The sequence below is a fragment of the Hypanus sabinus genome, unplaced genomic scaffold (assembly GCF_030144855.1).
Source record: "Hypanus sabinus isolate sHypSab1 unplaced genomic scaffold, sHypSab1.hap1 H_1, whole genome shotgun sequence".
NCBI lineage: Eukaryota > Metazoa > Chordata > Chondrichthyes > Myliobatiformes > Dasyatidae > Hypanus > Hypanus sabinus.
In genome coordinates this window covers 979,848-994,911 of record NW_026779040.1, presented here as the reverse complement: position 1 = coordinate 994,911, position 15,064 = coordinate 979,848, and the positions used below count along the sequence as shown (strand labels likewise).

The 15,064-nt window shown below is 38.7% G+C and overlaps 1 protein-coding gene across 1 annotated transcript; it reads right to left on the bottom strand.

The window, feature by feature from the left end:
- Positions 1–330: 330 nt before the first annotated feature.
- On the bottom strand, positions 331–12,967 carry LOC132386047 (NACHT, LRR and PYD domains-containing protein 3-like). Its single transcript, XM_059958335.1, has 6 exons — positions 12,880–12,967; positions 11,002–11,274; positions 5,613–7,272; positions 3,721–3,807; positions 2,619–2,801; positions 331–391 (listed from the first exon to the last, which is right to left on the bottom strand). Exons 1-6 carry the CDS (start codon positions 12,965–12,967, stop codon positions 331–333), a joined length of 2,352 nt encoding a protein of 783 aa, XP_059814318.1.
- Positions 12,968–15,064: the final 2,097 nt, after the last annotated feature.

The window sequence follows — 15,064 nt, the reverse complement described above, 5'->3', positions numbered from 1 at the left end:
GTCTAGTGACTGAGGAGTGGATCAATTAGTAATATGATAATAAGTGGAAATGCATTGGTATACCAGTGACAGTGGATCGCCTGTCTAGAAAGTTGCATAAATAGGTGTACACCACAATTCTATCAACTATTGCTATTTCATATTGCATAAAGCAAAGTTGAGACAATTTCAGAATATATTTGAGATAAAAAAACAACCGGATTTGCATGTATATACATTTTTGATTTCTGTAACGTGATTACAATCAAAATGTGATAATATGAATTGTTCATATGAAATTTCATTGGATGCAACGCGTATTCATGTAAATAAATGTAACCTTTCTGACGTTTATTCTGTTATTAAGATTAAAACATTTGTGTCCCGTCCAATATGTTCATAGCGTAGCCATCTGTTAAAGAAAACAGAAGATTATTAGAAATCAAAGCGTGGTGGCTACTAGATCACAGGACCTTCTCTCGCTGTTGCCATCGGGTAGGGAGTACAGAAGTATGAATGCACACATTCAGAGATTGAGGAATAGCTTCCTCCCCGCGGCAATTCGATTCGTAAATGGACATTGTACCCTTTGTACACTACCTCACTGCTTAATATATAATATTTATGTTTTTGCAAAATTTTTAATCAATTCAATGTAAGTATACAGTTGCATGCAAATGTTTATGGCACTCCTGGTCCAAATGTCTGTTATAGCGAATAGTTAAATGAGTAGAAGACGAACTGATCTCCAAAAGTCATAAATTTAAAGTTGAATCATTATTTTCAACATTTTATGCATGAATAGTGTAGTATTTCTGTTATTTCGTTAGCAAAGGTCTGAAGATGCAAATTTCAAAGCTCTATAAATGCCCTAACTTCTTAATCTTTGACCAAACATTCAGCAGCCATAGGCTCCACTACTCTGCTGTTTAGCACTCTGAAAATTAAAATAAATGACGCCCACAAAGCAGGAGAAGGCTATGAAAAGATAAGACAGCACTTGAAGGTAGCTGTATCCTTACTTCGTAATGTAATTAAGAAACTACAGTGAACAGAAACGGTGGAGGTCAAGTTGAAGTCTGGAAGACAAAGAAAACTTTCCGAGGGAACTGCTCGTAGGATTGTTAGAAAGGCAAAACAAAACCCCTATTTGACCTCAAAAAACCTTTCAGGAAGATTTAGCCGACTCTGTACTGTTGGTGCACTGTTCTACGGTGCAGCGGCACACGCACAAATATGACAGTCATGGAAGAAACATCAAAAGGAAACCTTTTCCTGCGTCACTCCAAAATTCAGCATCCGACGTTTGCTAAGGAACATGTAAACAAACCTGATGCGTTTTCGGAACAAGTCCTGTGGGCTGATGAGGTTAAAATAGATGTTTTTGGCTGCAATTAGCAAGGGTATGTTTGGAGAAAAAAATGGTGAAAGTTTTCATGAAAAGAACAGCTCTGCAACTATTAAGCACAGAGTGGATCGATAATGCTTCGGGCTTGTGTTGCAGTCAGTGCCATGGGGAACATTTCACTTGTGGAGGTTATCATGATTTCAATTAAATACCACCAAATTCTGGAAGCAAACATCACAGCATCTGCAAAGAAGCTGAAGATGAAAAGGGGATGTCATCGACAACAGGAAAATGATCCTAAACACACCTCAAAATCCGCAGTGAACTACCTCAAGAGCCGCAAGTTGAAGGTTTTGCCATGGCTCGCACAGTCCCCCGACCTAATCGAAAATCTATGGATGGACATTAAAAGAGCAGTGTATGCAAGACGGCCCAAGTATCTCAAAAATACTAGAAGCCTTTTCCAAGGAACAATGGGGAAAAATCCACCAAACAAAAATCGAAAAACAGTTAGCTGGCTTCAGAAACCGTTGGCAAGCTCTGATACATGCCAAAGGAGCTGTTACTAAATACAGACCTTGCAGGGTTCCCAAGCATTTGCTTCGGGCCCTTTTCCTTTTCTGTTATTTTGAAACTGTAAAAGATGGAAATGAAAAAAGCAAACTTGCTTAAAATATTAAAGAAATGTGTCATCTTGAACCTTAAACCTTTTGGAAATCAGGTCATCTTTTACTCGCTTGGTTCTTCATAGTAACAGAAATTTTGACCAGGGGTGCCCGAACTTTTGCCTGCCACTGTATATTAACAGATTAATTACTTAATTAATTGAATAAGTAGAATGTTGTTGTTGTTGTTTTTGTTGTTGTTGTTGTTCTTCTTCTTCTTCTTCTTCTTCTTCTTCTTCTTCTGCTTCTACTTCTTCTGCTTCTACTTCTTCTGCTTCTACTTCTTCTTCTTCTTCTTCTTCTTCTTCTTCTTCTTATTATTATTATTATTATTATTATTATTATTATTATGATTATCATTATTCTGTTTTTCTTCTATATTAAGTAGTGCGTTGAACTACTGTTGCTAAGTTAACAAATTTCCCCTCATCTGGCTGTAATAATAATACTGATTCTGATAAATATCCAATATATTGTCCTATATCAAATATATTATTATTTCTATTCTCACGAATAGTTCTGTTTGTGCCTATTTTAAAATAATTGGCATCTTATTTTAACTGAAATAGATGTTTTTTTTTTCTCTACGAGATTTAATTAATGTAAACAAACAAAAGGAAGTGCACCTGATATTTTTCTGCTGAGCGTAATTATCCACATGATGTTGCAGTGTTTCATGGGTAAATTGATTGGCATGCTCCCCATCTTGACTGTAATTGCTCAGGTTCAGAAGAGTTAGCGAACGATTTATACTGAGCATAGAGAAAAGGGCACATAGACAATCATCTGTAAAGCCGTTGGATTTCAGCCTGTATGGAAAGCAAACGAGAATTGAAATCTGTTCAAACACCCATATGTTCAAAACAATACACACAGATTTACCCACAAACCCATAAAAGCATGCATTCATACATTGTAGGCAGAGTACGTCAAAGTATCTTCAAACTTATGATCTCGTTAACAGGGCTGTATTTCAAAATCTTTGCTTATCAGTTTGGTATTTTTTGTCTAAGTACACAGAACGAAATGAGTAACTGGCAAATTTCTGAGTATCTCTGCGAGCCAGGGAGTAATTAACTCGGGAATGCAAAGATCGATATTTAATATTGAGACAGCAGGTCAGAACCGTGAGTGGAGAAAGACGATATGAACCCGGTTGCTTATTAGCTATGAGTGCATCTGCCCGTCATACAACCTATCGTTTCCTACAACAAATTATTCTCTACTGGCTTCCTATATTTTTCAATTTCTGTTTCTCCACAATAACTATGGAATCTCACTGGGTCTTCAACTTCAATTCAGCCCAACTGTAGCCATTTGCCAGTTTTCTTTCACTTTTCTCTATTTACATTCATGCCAATCTTTTATTTGTTTTTGAAGTGTTATTCCTTTGCTAATTCTATCTATCTGTCCCTTTTCGATAGCCATGCAGAAGTCCACCTGTCACATTTCAGGCCTGCTAATTCTACCCGCTATGTGTCCAGCATCTTTCATCAGATTCTCATTCTGCATGCAAAGTGTCTACCAAAATCATTACGGACGTATTTGCTGCCCGGTCAAATTAGTTTTTGCAGAAGATCGGCTGCTGCTCAGCACTACAGCTTCCACTATGTACTGGGAACTAACGAACAAAATAGACTGTTTGATAGCAGTTGACACACCAAAGAGAAAGCAAATAGTGTGTCAGTTCCTCATCTGTGGCGGTTGAACTTACAAACCGTTACTTACTCCAGCGTTTCTACTTTGCAGTCTGTTTTCTCCAGAATATTGAAGAGACCTTTTACTCCAGAGTCTTGCAAGTTATTCTGATTCAATCTAAGTAACCAATATAAATACGAATAATTATTTGATCCCGAGACGAAAATCACAAAATTTTATTGCATTAAATCATTCTGCCTCTTGGCCCTATGATGCAAAGAAGGTAATTCAAAATTAAATTTACAATTGTTTACAATATATATTAAAGATTTAGACGAGGGAATTAAATGCAGCATCTCCAAGTTTGTGGATGACACGAAGCTGGGCGGCGGTGTTAGCTGTGAGGAGGATGCTAAGAGGATGGAGGGTGACTTGGATAGGTTAGGTGAGTGGGCAAATTCATGGCAGATGCAATGTGGATAAATGTGAGGTTATCCACTTTGGTTGCAAGAACAAGAAAACAGATTACTATCTGATCGGAGGACGATTTGGTAAAAGGGAGGTGCAACGAGAGCTGGGTGTCATTGTACACCAGTCATTGAAGGTGTGCATGCAGGTACAGCAGGCGGTGAAAATGGCCTTCATAGCAAAATAATTTGAGTACAGGAGCAGGGATGTTATACTGCATTTCTACAAGGCCTTGGTGAGACCGGACCTGGAATATTGTGTGCAGTTTTCGTCCCGTAATCTGAGGAAAGACATTCTTGCCATAGAGGGATTACGGCGAAGGTTCTCCAGATTGATTCCTGGGATGGCAGAACTTTCATATGAAGAAGGACTGGATCGACTAGGCTTATAATCACTGGAATTTAGAAGATTGAGGGGGGATCTTATTAAAACGTATAAAATTCTAAAGTGATTGGACAGGCTAGATGTAGGAAGATTGTTTCCGATGTTGGGGGAGTCCAGAACGAGGGGTCACAGTTTAAGGATCAAGGGAAGCCTTTTAGGACCGAGATGAGGAAAAGTCTTCACACAGAGAGTGGTGAATCTGTGTAATTCTCTGCCACTAGGAACAGTTGAGGCCGGTTCATTGGCTATATTTAAGAAGGAGTTAGATGTGGCAAAAGGGATCTGGGTGTATGGAGGGAAAACAGTACAGGGTTCTGAGTTGGATGATCAGCCATGAACATACTGAATGGCTGTGCAGGCTCGAAGGGTCTAATGACCTACTCCTGCACCTATTTTCTATGTTTCTGTTTCTAAATTTTAAACCATTGTCATTAAGTCAATGTTCATTCTGGCTATGACTGCTGCATTTCAAATTAACGTTAATGATCGACAGAGTACACAAACAGGATATAATCGTACCAAACTATATATTTTTAAAACTATTAAGGCAACTTGCATATTGAAATTCGACAGATGCTGACAGCAATCCGTTCGAGTTGATGAGATCAAATAACATATAACAGAATGCCGGCAATTGTAGTTATCAAAATAGACTACCGGTTAGATTTTTCAATTCCCATTTCAAGCAAGTGAAAAAAGCAATCCAGTTTAAACACGTATGTACAGACACATGCTACACATCCAATCCAAAGACGTCAAATAGCTTGCGATTCAGGATATCATGAATTAATCAAATGTATCTCATTCCTTGTTATTCTGCTACTGTATGTCGGAATCAGTTCAATGACGACCTATCTGACCTTTATCATATCACGTATATCAACTAATTGCTGTGATGATGCATATGTCATTAAAAGAAACTATGAGAGTGGTGTTTTCTTAAATCATGTTTAAACACAAATTTTAAGAAGTATATGTTAAACGTTAACCTAACACAACCAATCATTTTTTTCCCCAAAGATAAACGTATTTCAATGAGGGAACCTGCATTTTGCTTACATGCTTGAGATGCATTGCTATTCAAACATTCACACAAACGTTGTATATATTTGCGATATTTGATAACTGACCTGAGAATTACACATCTGTGCAGCAGGTGTTCCAATTTTTGAATTTCCTCTGGTTCTGCAAGGCTTGAACTGAGATCCAACTCTTTAATCTCCTCCGAATAGATTAATGTTCTGGAAAGAACTGCGTAGTCGGGTGATGTGAGAAGGAGTTGATTTAATTTAATTGTAATGGGAGTCAGCACTTCCGTCATTATTTGATTGTCTTCAAATTCAAGTAAGCAGTACAGTGTATGTAACAACGTGCGTTTTGAAAAATCCCCGGCCACGTTCGTAAGTCGTCTTTTGACACTTTGTGTGAGACAGTCGGAGATCCACGAAGTAACTTCATCAGGGACTGAACCCAATAGGAACTTTAGCCGATGAGTTGACTTCCGCGAAGACAGGCCAACAAGAAAAAGTGAAAATATCTTCAATCTTCTATCAGGGTCCATAAATGTTTCATCCAGTATATTTATCAGTCGAGATTTTGGAGTATTTATGATTTTCGCAAGTGCAGCAAGGAAATCTCGTACAACAGAATGCGTGAATTCGTAAACAACATCACTACTCTGTCTGTTTTGAATCTGGATCATAAATGCCGAGAGAAAATTGTCAGGGCAAGTACTTAGATCTCCTACTGTACCAGCTTCAAACGAAAACGAAAGTGTCCCACGTGTAATTCCTTTGTAGGCCAATTCGCCGATTTCTAGTAAACATTTCTGTGTGGTGTTGTCATCATATCCACATGCTTCGAGAAGGTGTGAGATGAAGTCAAGGAACACCTGGGTATGATTTATAAAGGCCATTGATGTTTTTTCATTTCTTTGTGGTTGGTGAGACTCCAGTGACGAGCCGAGAGTGACGCAGAATAGAGGGTTACTACGCAGGTTACGCAATATGTCATTCCGCTCAATCAATTGTACAGTTTCGTTTGCATTCTGATCATAGCGCTGATAACGGTAAAAATATTCTCTTACTTTTTCAGAAGTGAATCCAATGACTTGGAAAGTTGAATCAATAGTTACGTGACGCAGCGTCTCCTGCTTCCAAAGCCTGGCTGTGATCAGCACTGAACAGCCTCTCAGAAACTTTCCCTGCAGGAGACAGCGTAGGATGTCATTTACTAAACAATTAGACTCTGCTCCGGTACAACTGTGTCGAGGATCGTTGCTTCTTTCATTATCAGAGAACATAATGGATCGATGCAGTTGGCTCAAATCATCAAATATAAACAATAAACGATTAGGTTCTCTCCACAACTTGCCCATATAATTTTCCAAGTAAGGATATGCATCAGCTATCAATCTGCTCAACGTTATTCTACCTTTTATTGCATTTAAGTTCTGAATTTTGAAATGAAGGACAAATCTGAACTCTTCATATTTCATTCCCATAGCCCAGTCGTGAATTATCTTCTGTATTAAGGCTGTTTTCCCAGTCCCTGCTGCCCCATAAACGACACTGATTATGGTCTTATTAGGATCGCTGCTGCGTCTTTTCAATAATTCATGGATCTCAACTTCCCTAACTTGATAGTTACTTTCTCCTGTCACATCGTCATGCTCAGGGTGTATCAAGGTAATCTTTGGGACCGTATAGATATCAGAAATGAAATGTAAATTGGGCATCTTCATATTCTTACTCTGATCTCGGAGATTATATCTATGTTGAAGTATCACTTCTGAAATAATGAATAAAAATAAACAACTGAGTGATTTTGTGATTTGTTCTCGCGTAAACATACTTAATTACACAGTAAATAAAGGATAATTACGGTCTGACAAGAAAAAAAATCAATTGACTGTCATATTGGACAAGCAGCGATATTAAAGTTCTGTATCACTATCTATTAATATATGATTGTATGTTTGATCATACTGTATACATCTACCTTTTAATTTCAGATTTGATTAATTATTGAAAGGAAAGATTGCAAAGAAGCAACATAGCAAAATATGTAACAACATGCTGGTATAGACATTGCCGGATGAAGCAGCGAGAATTTCCAAGGCGGCGTTAGAAGTGTACGCTCCAATACTGCAAATAGTGAACTCATGCAGACAAATTCACGGCAATAAACATACTAAAGGAAAAAAAAACAGTGTTATTCATGTTTCGGTCTGAGACACTTCGGCTGTACTGAAGAAAAAAAAAATGATTAGCAGATTTAAAAGGTGGGGGAGGAGAGATCTCCAGCATATGAAAACTTTATCATGTTTGTATATAATATGAATCTCGTTTAGAACTGTGCCATCTTCTGAACTCTAAAGTGACGGGATGATTAGATCATTGTATTAGATGCATTCCTTATTTATCCCTAATTCTTTGAATTTCGATGCTTCAAAGCTTATCCAGTTTATATGCTGGATCTTGTTTTGGCTTATGTGTGAAAGCTATTTTCTTTTATGAGCTTGGACACCACAAATCTGTAAATTTTTCTCTCGGATTCCTACCTTCCTCAGCATCCTGCGTCAACGAGGTTTTCAGACATTGTAGGTTTACAGGCATTTTGGTAAGTATGTTGCAAAATGTTCTACTTTCCCAAAAGTTTCCGTGAAGTACTGACTTCAAAAGTAGTTGCGATGCTTCGAGCTTTAGGTTCTTTCTTGTCAAAGTATTTATTTCCTGAATATGCAAAGATGATGTATGTAGAAATATAACTTCATCAGCTTTCTCCGCGGAAAAATTAGCATCGTAACCAACACACATTTTGGTACTTTCTGATAAGTAAGGATGAATTCTAATTTTCCTGACAAATACATGTCTAAACAAAACACCGCATCATGTTGTGCCAATTTTCAATGACTCTACTTACCAATAGTTCATTGAAAGGGAGAGACATGTTAAATGCCAACGTTCACCACTTGATAACTACATAAATTCACCACTTGATAAATTCATTCATGAATTTTAAATAAATCTGATATTGAGCTGAGTGGTGTGCAAAACCATTCAGTATCTAGATCTGCGTTCTGATAAAATAACGATGACATGGCCGAGAAGACAATTTATATATTTAAGACACCAATGGAGTGAATAATCTTAGTTGATATCAAAATCAAGGTCAGTTGACTCCAATCTCGTCCACCTGCGCCCTTTCTCCATCCCCCCTCGAATCTGCGAATATGCGCGAGATCATTGCTGTACTCTCCACGTTGAAATCCTATTCTGAATTCAAGTCCCTGGAAGCAGCAAACAAAATCTCTGTGTGTTAGAAGACGACATATATGACTGAATAGAAGGTAGAAAGGAGGACTAGTTCCTGTTTTATTTTGTATAGCTGTTCTGTTTGTTATTTTGCTCAGCTTGGTGATCATCCTCTTGGCGCTAGAATATGTAGCGACACGTACAGATTTCACCCCCACCCCGAGCGCACCTTCGAGTGCGTTGTTTATTGACACAAACTACGCATTGCAATGTGTGTTAAACACATTAAAAATAATTTTGAACCTCGTCCCAATCTGGACATCCATTTCATCATTTTCATGAAATAGCACTTTGCTGGTAATCACAAAATATTTTGACTCAGTCATTGTCTTCCAATTAAAATGCTCTTTCAAGGAATTAGATTTTCAAGGCAGCTCTGAATTTGCACCAGGGCAAACATGGCTTTCCACTTAATTTATTCTTACTATACAAAATTCCAGGCTGCCAGAGAAGAAGAAATGAATAGCATAACCATTGTCTCAGAAAGAGAAATGTTCAGCTTAAAATCATTGTCAATGGAAAAGTGCACTCAACAATTCGCAACAACTTTCCTAAATTGCATTTCTGATCAGACAAATAGTTGAGAACAATATAGTTTTAGAAAGTTTAGCAGTTAACAAACAATATGTCATTAAAATTATTTATCATTAATGCGATACCAAATTGATATATGCAACTAAATTCCTGATAACTGGTGTTACCTTCCTGTCTACTAATCAGGTCAGCCGGCACTGCGATTGCATCGGACTAATATTGTCTCCCTCCTCACGCTCTGACCCGGGCCCAGACGCTCAATAAACTATTGGATATTGCACAACATATTCATCTTCTAGTCTTCGGTCACCGCAATCTACAGCCTGCCTTTGCCATTTTAGGAATGTAGATTTCACCGTCAACGAAGTACCGATTTTAAGAACTCCCGAATAGTTCGCTGGGTTTGGCTTTGCAGAAATTGAATGCACCCCAGAAAGTTCACTTGGTGAAAGGAAGTTGAGGCGAAATTCAAGACCTGATGAATGGCAATTGGCAGACAAATACAAAATAATGTGCGAAGTAGAATCCACTGGATGACAATGCTAGTTCTTTATATATGTACATAGTATTGGTTTTGATGACCTGACTACCGTTTTAGAATAGAGTAATATGGCTCAGCAGAATTAGGCAATTTCCTCTCACAGACCTGCATGTGATAATAATTTTCGGATATTAAATTATGGTTATTTCGTACAAAATTATGCACCACGCAATCACCAACACTAACAAGATAAAGTCGGTAGCTGCTGGAAATCCAAGCAATAAACACAAAATTATGAAGGAACTCGGGAGGCGTAACTTCGTTTTATCGCCTCTGCTGACGGCTTTTCTGGAAGAAGCGCTGGGAAATAGTGAAATGTCTTCAAGAGGAACATCATGAAGCACACTCAAATTGTGAATTGGATTACTCTTACAGTCAGAGAAATTCGTAGTAGAAATGTAAAAAAATAAAAAAGAGAGAAAACGAACATTCTGAAATTTGGGCGACAAAACGAAAAGATTTTGGAAGCCACAACAGAAGTCACAGAACATTATATCGGATGAAATCTCTTTGGCAAGGTAGGTTCCAGCATTTTCATGAATCCAATGTTAAAGTGTATTCAATGTCTTTATGCAAGCACACTATATGCGTATGTTTAACACCCTGATATTGTTGGGATTGAGTCTCGAACGTGTTTTAGTACCGTTGAACCCTTACATCGTTTCAAACTCCAGTAGCGTCTTATTACATTGAGGAAGGATGCTGAAGAATTATGAACAATTGTTTCGTATTCCACTAAACTGAATTTGTCGTAATCCAGCAGTTAACGCTAATGACGGAGTAGACAGAACATAATAGTATTATTTAATCCTGAATCCTGGAGTTACGCTGTGAGGCAATCAGACTAAAAAATAGGAGTGTGCGTCAATTTCCAATTTACAAGATGTCTGTACTAGTCAAATCTCTTTCGTGGACATTTACTTTTCATCAACCGCTCCACATCCTCTCCCTCATGTATTACCTCGCGTGAAACTCTGCCTGAACACGGCGACTCTTTATCCCTCCAGACACGCTGCCAGATCCGCAGATTTCTTCCAGCAATTAGGTACTTCTATTTTCATATAAAACGCTTAGATGTGTTACGATCGAAGTAGAAACACGGTTAGTGCAGAGTGAAAAGGAACTCACCATCTATGATTCCTCTGTCCTCCCATGTGCCCAGATGTCCCTGCTGTCCGCCAGATTTTGGATCTTTACTAGATTTTTCACTAACTTTCACTTCATTTTCTTTCCCAGCGCTGCGCCTATATTCGGCCGGACTTGCTTCCGCTTTGTCTGCGGTATCTTCTCCACTTTTCATATTTTGTAGATTTGTTTTGTCAGATTCATTGCCGCTGGAACGTTGTTCTTTTACTTTTGTGCCGCGCTTTGTCGCCGTTTTGCCAGTGATCCCACCTGTCCCTGCAGAGAACGTTTTAAATATAGTAGGTGAGTAACATCTGGAACAAACAGCTTAAATTACCGGGAACAGTGACTTCCGAGCTTGAGGTACTGATACGTTTGAAATCAATATCAAATAAAATCGGCAAGAGTCTGTAGCGCGTTTTAGTATCGTTATTGTTTTACATAGTTTCAAAGTGCAACAGCTTCTATTTTTAATTAAAAAAAAGATATTGGAGACATCCATGAGAAGTTGTCTCCACAAAATTGTATTTGTCGAGAACCATCTTTGAACGCTTGTGATAGCGACAGTACGAAGCAGAGAATAGGGCCCATTCTTCAAGCAAGCATTTTAGAGTTACGCACCTGAGCAATCAGTCTAATGATTAGTATTATTCACTAAGTAGCAACTTTCAAGAAGTCCACACCAATCACATCCTTTTTCTTTGTACGTTTGCCTCACGGAACATCAACCACTTAGCACAGTGTCTCTCAATTTATATCACTTACATCTTAACAGGAACAATTTATCGAAGCCAATTCACGTGCTCATATCAGTAGCGTATGGCGGGGGAACCCAACCGTTCAATTTCGCAATGTGAACATTCCTCTGTGAAACAAACCTGAATCGCTGTTGCTGTGAAGCGTACTCACAAGGAGCCGTTCTGCTTCCTTTAGAGTGGTATTTTATATGCAAAGCTAAATGCTCTATTGTACCCAGCTGGCTCTCTTACTGAAGGAATGAGGATAAACGCTCACAGCCATTCATAGATGTGCCATTTAGTAGATTAAAAAAAAACTCAACAAAAAATATTAAGAAACAAACGCAAAATTCTTTAGGATATTAACCGATCAGGCGACTGCTAACGAAATAATGTTTTGGGCGGAAAAAAAAAACATCTTCAGGATAGGAAATGAAGCGGGAGGTGACCAGAAAGGAAAAATGAGAAGTGCAAGAAGAAGTGGCAAAAAAAAGTGAGTGAGAGCAGTAAAGGGCTGAAGACAAATGAAATTATGTGAGAGGAGATTGGGACACGGCAGGAAGCGAAGCAGAAGGAGCAGAATTGGGAGGTAATAGGCAGATGGGAAGAGCTTTCAAGAGGACAGAAATGGGATTAAAACAAGAGAATGATATAGGAAACATGGCTGTTTTTTACTGGAAGTAGCAACCCTTATTCATGAAAGAAAAAGAGCTATTTTTCCTCCAGCCTGAGAGTGTTTCCTTCATGCCAAAAGAAGAGCTCAGCGACTAATTTATCCGATTTACAATTGTTGGCCAAAGCGTAAGTTTTTCCCTTGCAGTAACCATGCTGGCTGTGGCTTATTTTATCGCATGCCTCCAAATAACCCGATAACGCATCCTTAGGAATCGACTCCAAAATAGCCCCAAAACACTGAGGTCAGATTGACTGGTGTATAATTTCATTTCCTATCCCTCTATCCATTCCTGAAAAATGCAATGACACTTGAAATGTTTCAGTCATCTGAAATCATTCCAGAACTTAATGATTCGTCTAACGGCCACCAATAATGCCACCACTAATGCCTCCACAATCGCTTCAGCCTCCTCTTTCAGAACCATAAGGCGTACACCTTGTGCTCCAGGTGCTTTATCTATATACAGACCTTTCAGTTTCCTTAGATCTTGTGATCCATGGCACTCTGAAAATTTCAACTTACTGCTGGTGTCTTTCCCCAGTGAAGACGGAATCATTGCTCCCCAATTGTTACTTCGCCAGTATCATTTCCATGGAGCCGAGATTCACTTACGTGTTTCTTTTACAATTCATATTTCTGAAAAAAAAACTTCTGGTATCCTCTTCCATACTGGTGGCTAGATTTCTTTCGTATTCCATATTGCCAATCTTAATGAACTTAATAATTGCCTTCTGTAGGCTTTCAAAAGCTTCACAGTCCTCCTAATTCCCATGAAGTTTTGGTCCTTTACATGCTCTCACTTTGGCTTTTATGTTGGCTGTGACTTCGCCTTAGCCACTATTGTGTCATCTTGCCTATAGAATACTCCTTCGTCTCTGGATGTATAGGCCCATAACTTCTGAATTTCTGAACTTCTTCCAGAAATTTCAGGCATTTCAGGCATTGCTAGTGTCCAGTTCCAATCAATTTTTGGCTCCTCCTTTCTCAGGCCGCTCGATTTCTCTTTATTCCACTGCAGTACTGATACAGGTGGAATAAGCTACTGCTTCTCAAATTTCAGGTCAAATTCTCTAGTATTATGATCACATTCTCCTTTGGGTTATTTCCCCTGAGCTCCCTAATGAATTCTAGTTCAATGCACAACACTCAGTCTGGTATGTCTGATCTTGTGAGCTAAAACACGAGTTGCTCTAGAAGACGACCTCGTAGTCATTCCGGAAACTCCCTCTCCGTCCAGAAGCAAGCCGATTTTCCAAATATACCTCCAAATTAAAATCCCCGTGAATATTTTAACGTTGCCCTTTTGGCGTGCAGTTTCTATCTCTCATTGCAGTTTTAGCCAGAATTGTTTCTACTCTTTTGGGGTCTGTATATATCTGCCATCATTTTCGTTTTACCCCTGCAGTTCTTTAGCTCTAAGCACATTGATTCAACACGTTCTGACTCTATGTCACCTCTATCTAATGATTCGATTTGAATTTATACCAACAGAGGCACGCCGCCTCCTCTGCTTACCTGGCTGTATTTATGTTACAATATATATCCTTGGAGGTTAAGCTCCCAACCATAATATCCTTTCAGCCGCGGTTAGGAAATCCCTACAGCGTCATACATTGGCATGCAAAATTATGGGCACAGCTGGTCAAAATTACTGTTACTGTGAATAGCTAAGCGAGTAAAAAAAAGACCTGATTTCCAAAAAGGCATTAAGTTAAAGATGACACATTTCTTTTCATATTTTAAGCACCAAAGTGCATAAAAGTTGGAGAGATGTTCTTTCCATTAAAAAAAAGCTGCACCCTTTTCCCTCCAAGCATACATTTGCTCATTCCGTCCACAAAGTTCTATTTTATCTTCATCAGTGCACAGGACTTGTTTCCAAAATGCATGAGGCCTGATTAGATGTTCCTCTGCAAACTTCTGACGCTGAATTTTGTGCTGACGACACAGGAAAGATTTCCTTCTGATGACTCTTCAATGAAGGTCATATTTGTGCAGTAGAACAGCGCAGCACCATTCCAGAATCAGCTAACTCTTCCCGTATGTGTTCTACAGTAAAAATGGGTTTTGGTTTAACAATCCTACGAGCAGTTCTTTCGGAAAGTATCCGTGGTCTTCCGGACCTTATCTTGACTTCCACCGTTCCTGTTAAATGTCATTTCTTAATTACATTGCGAACTGATGAAACGGCTACCTGAAAACGCTTTGCTATTTTCTTTGAGCCTTCTCCTGTTTTGTGGGGATCAGTTATATTAATTTTCTGAGTGCTAGACAGCTGATTGTTGCGGCAAGGTTCGAGGAGTCAGGGTATTTATAAACTTTAAAAAATTACATCATCTGGTCTTTCCTAACGATGACTGTGAACGACACGTAGTCCTAACAAGCCTTAACAAGCTGAGACCATGGTAAGAGTTATGTGAGAGCTCAAATCTCTTGGTGTGCCCAAACTTTTGCGTGTTGCTCCTGCCTTTATTTCCCCACTCTAAAATCGTACAGAATAAAAAAAAAACCTAATACAAAGATCTTGCTTAAAATGTTGTTAAAATCTTTAAAAAATGAAATATTTATATATTTGCAGACACACACTTGTTCTAGAGCAGCTCCGACCTATGGTTAGGCCACACTTAGGCCCCCTCCAGTTCCCCTATTAGCC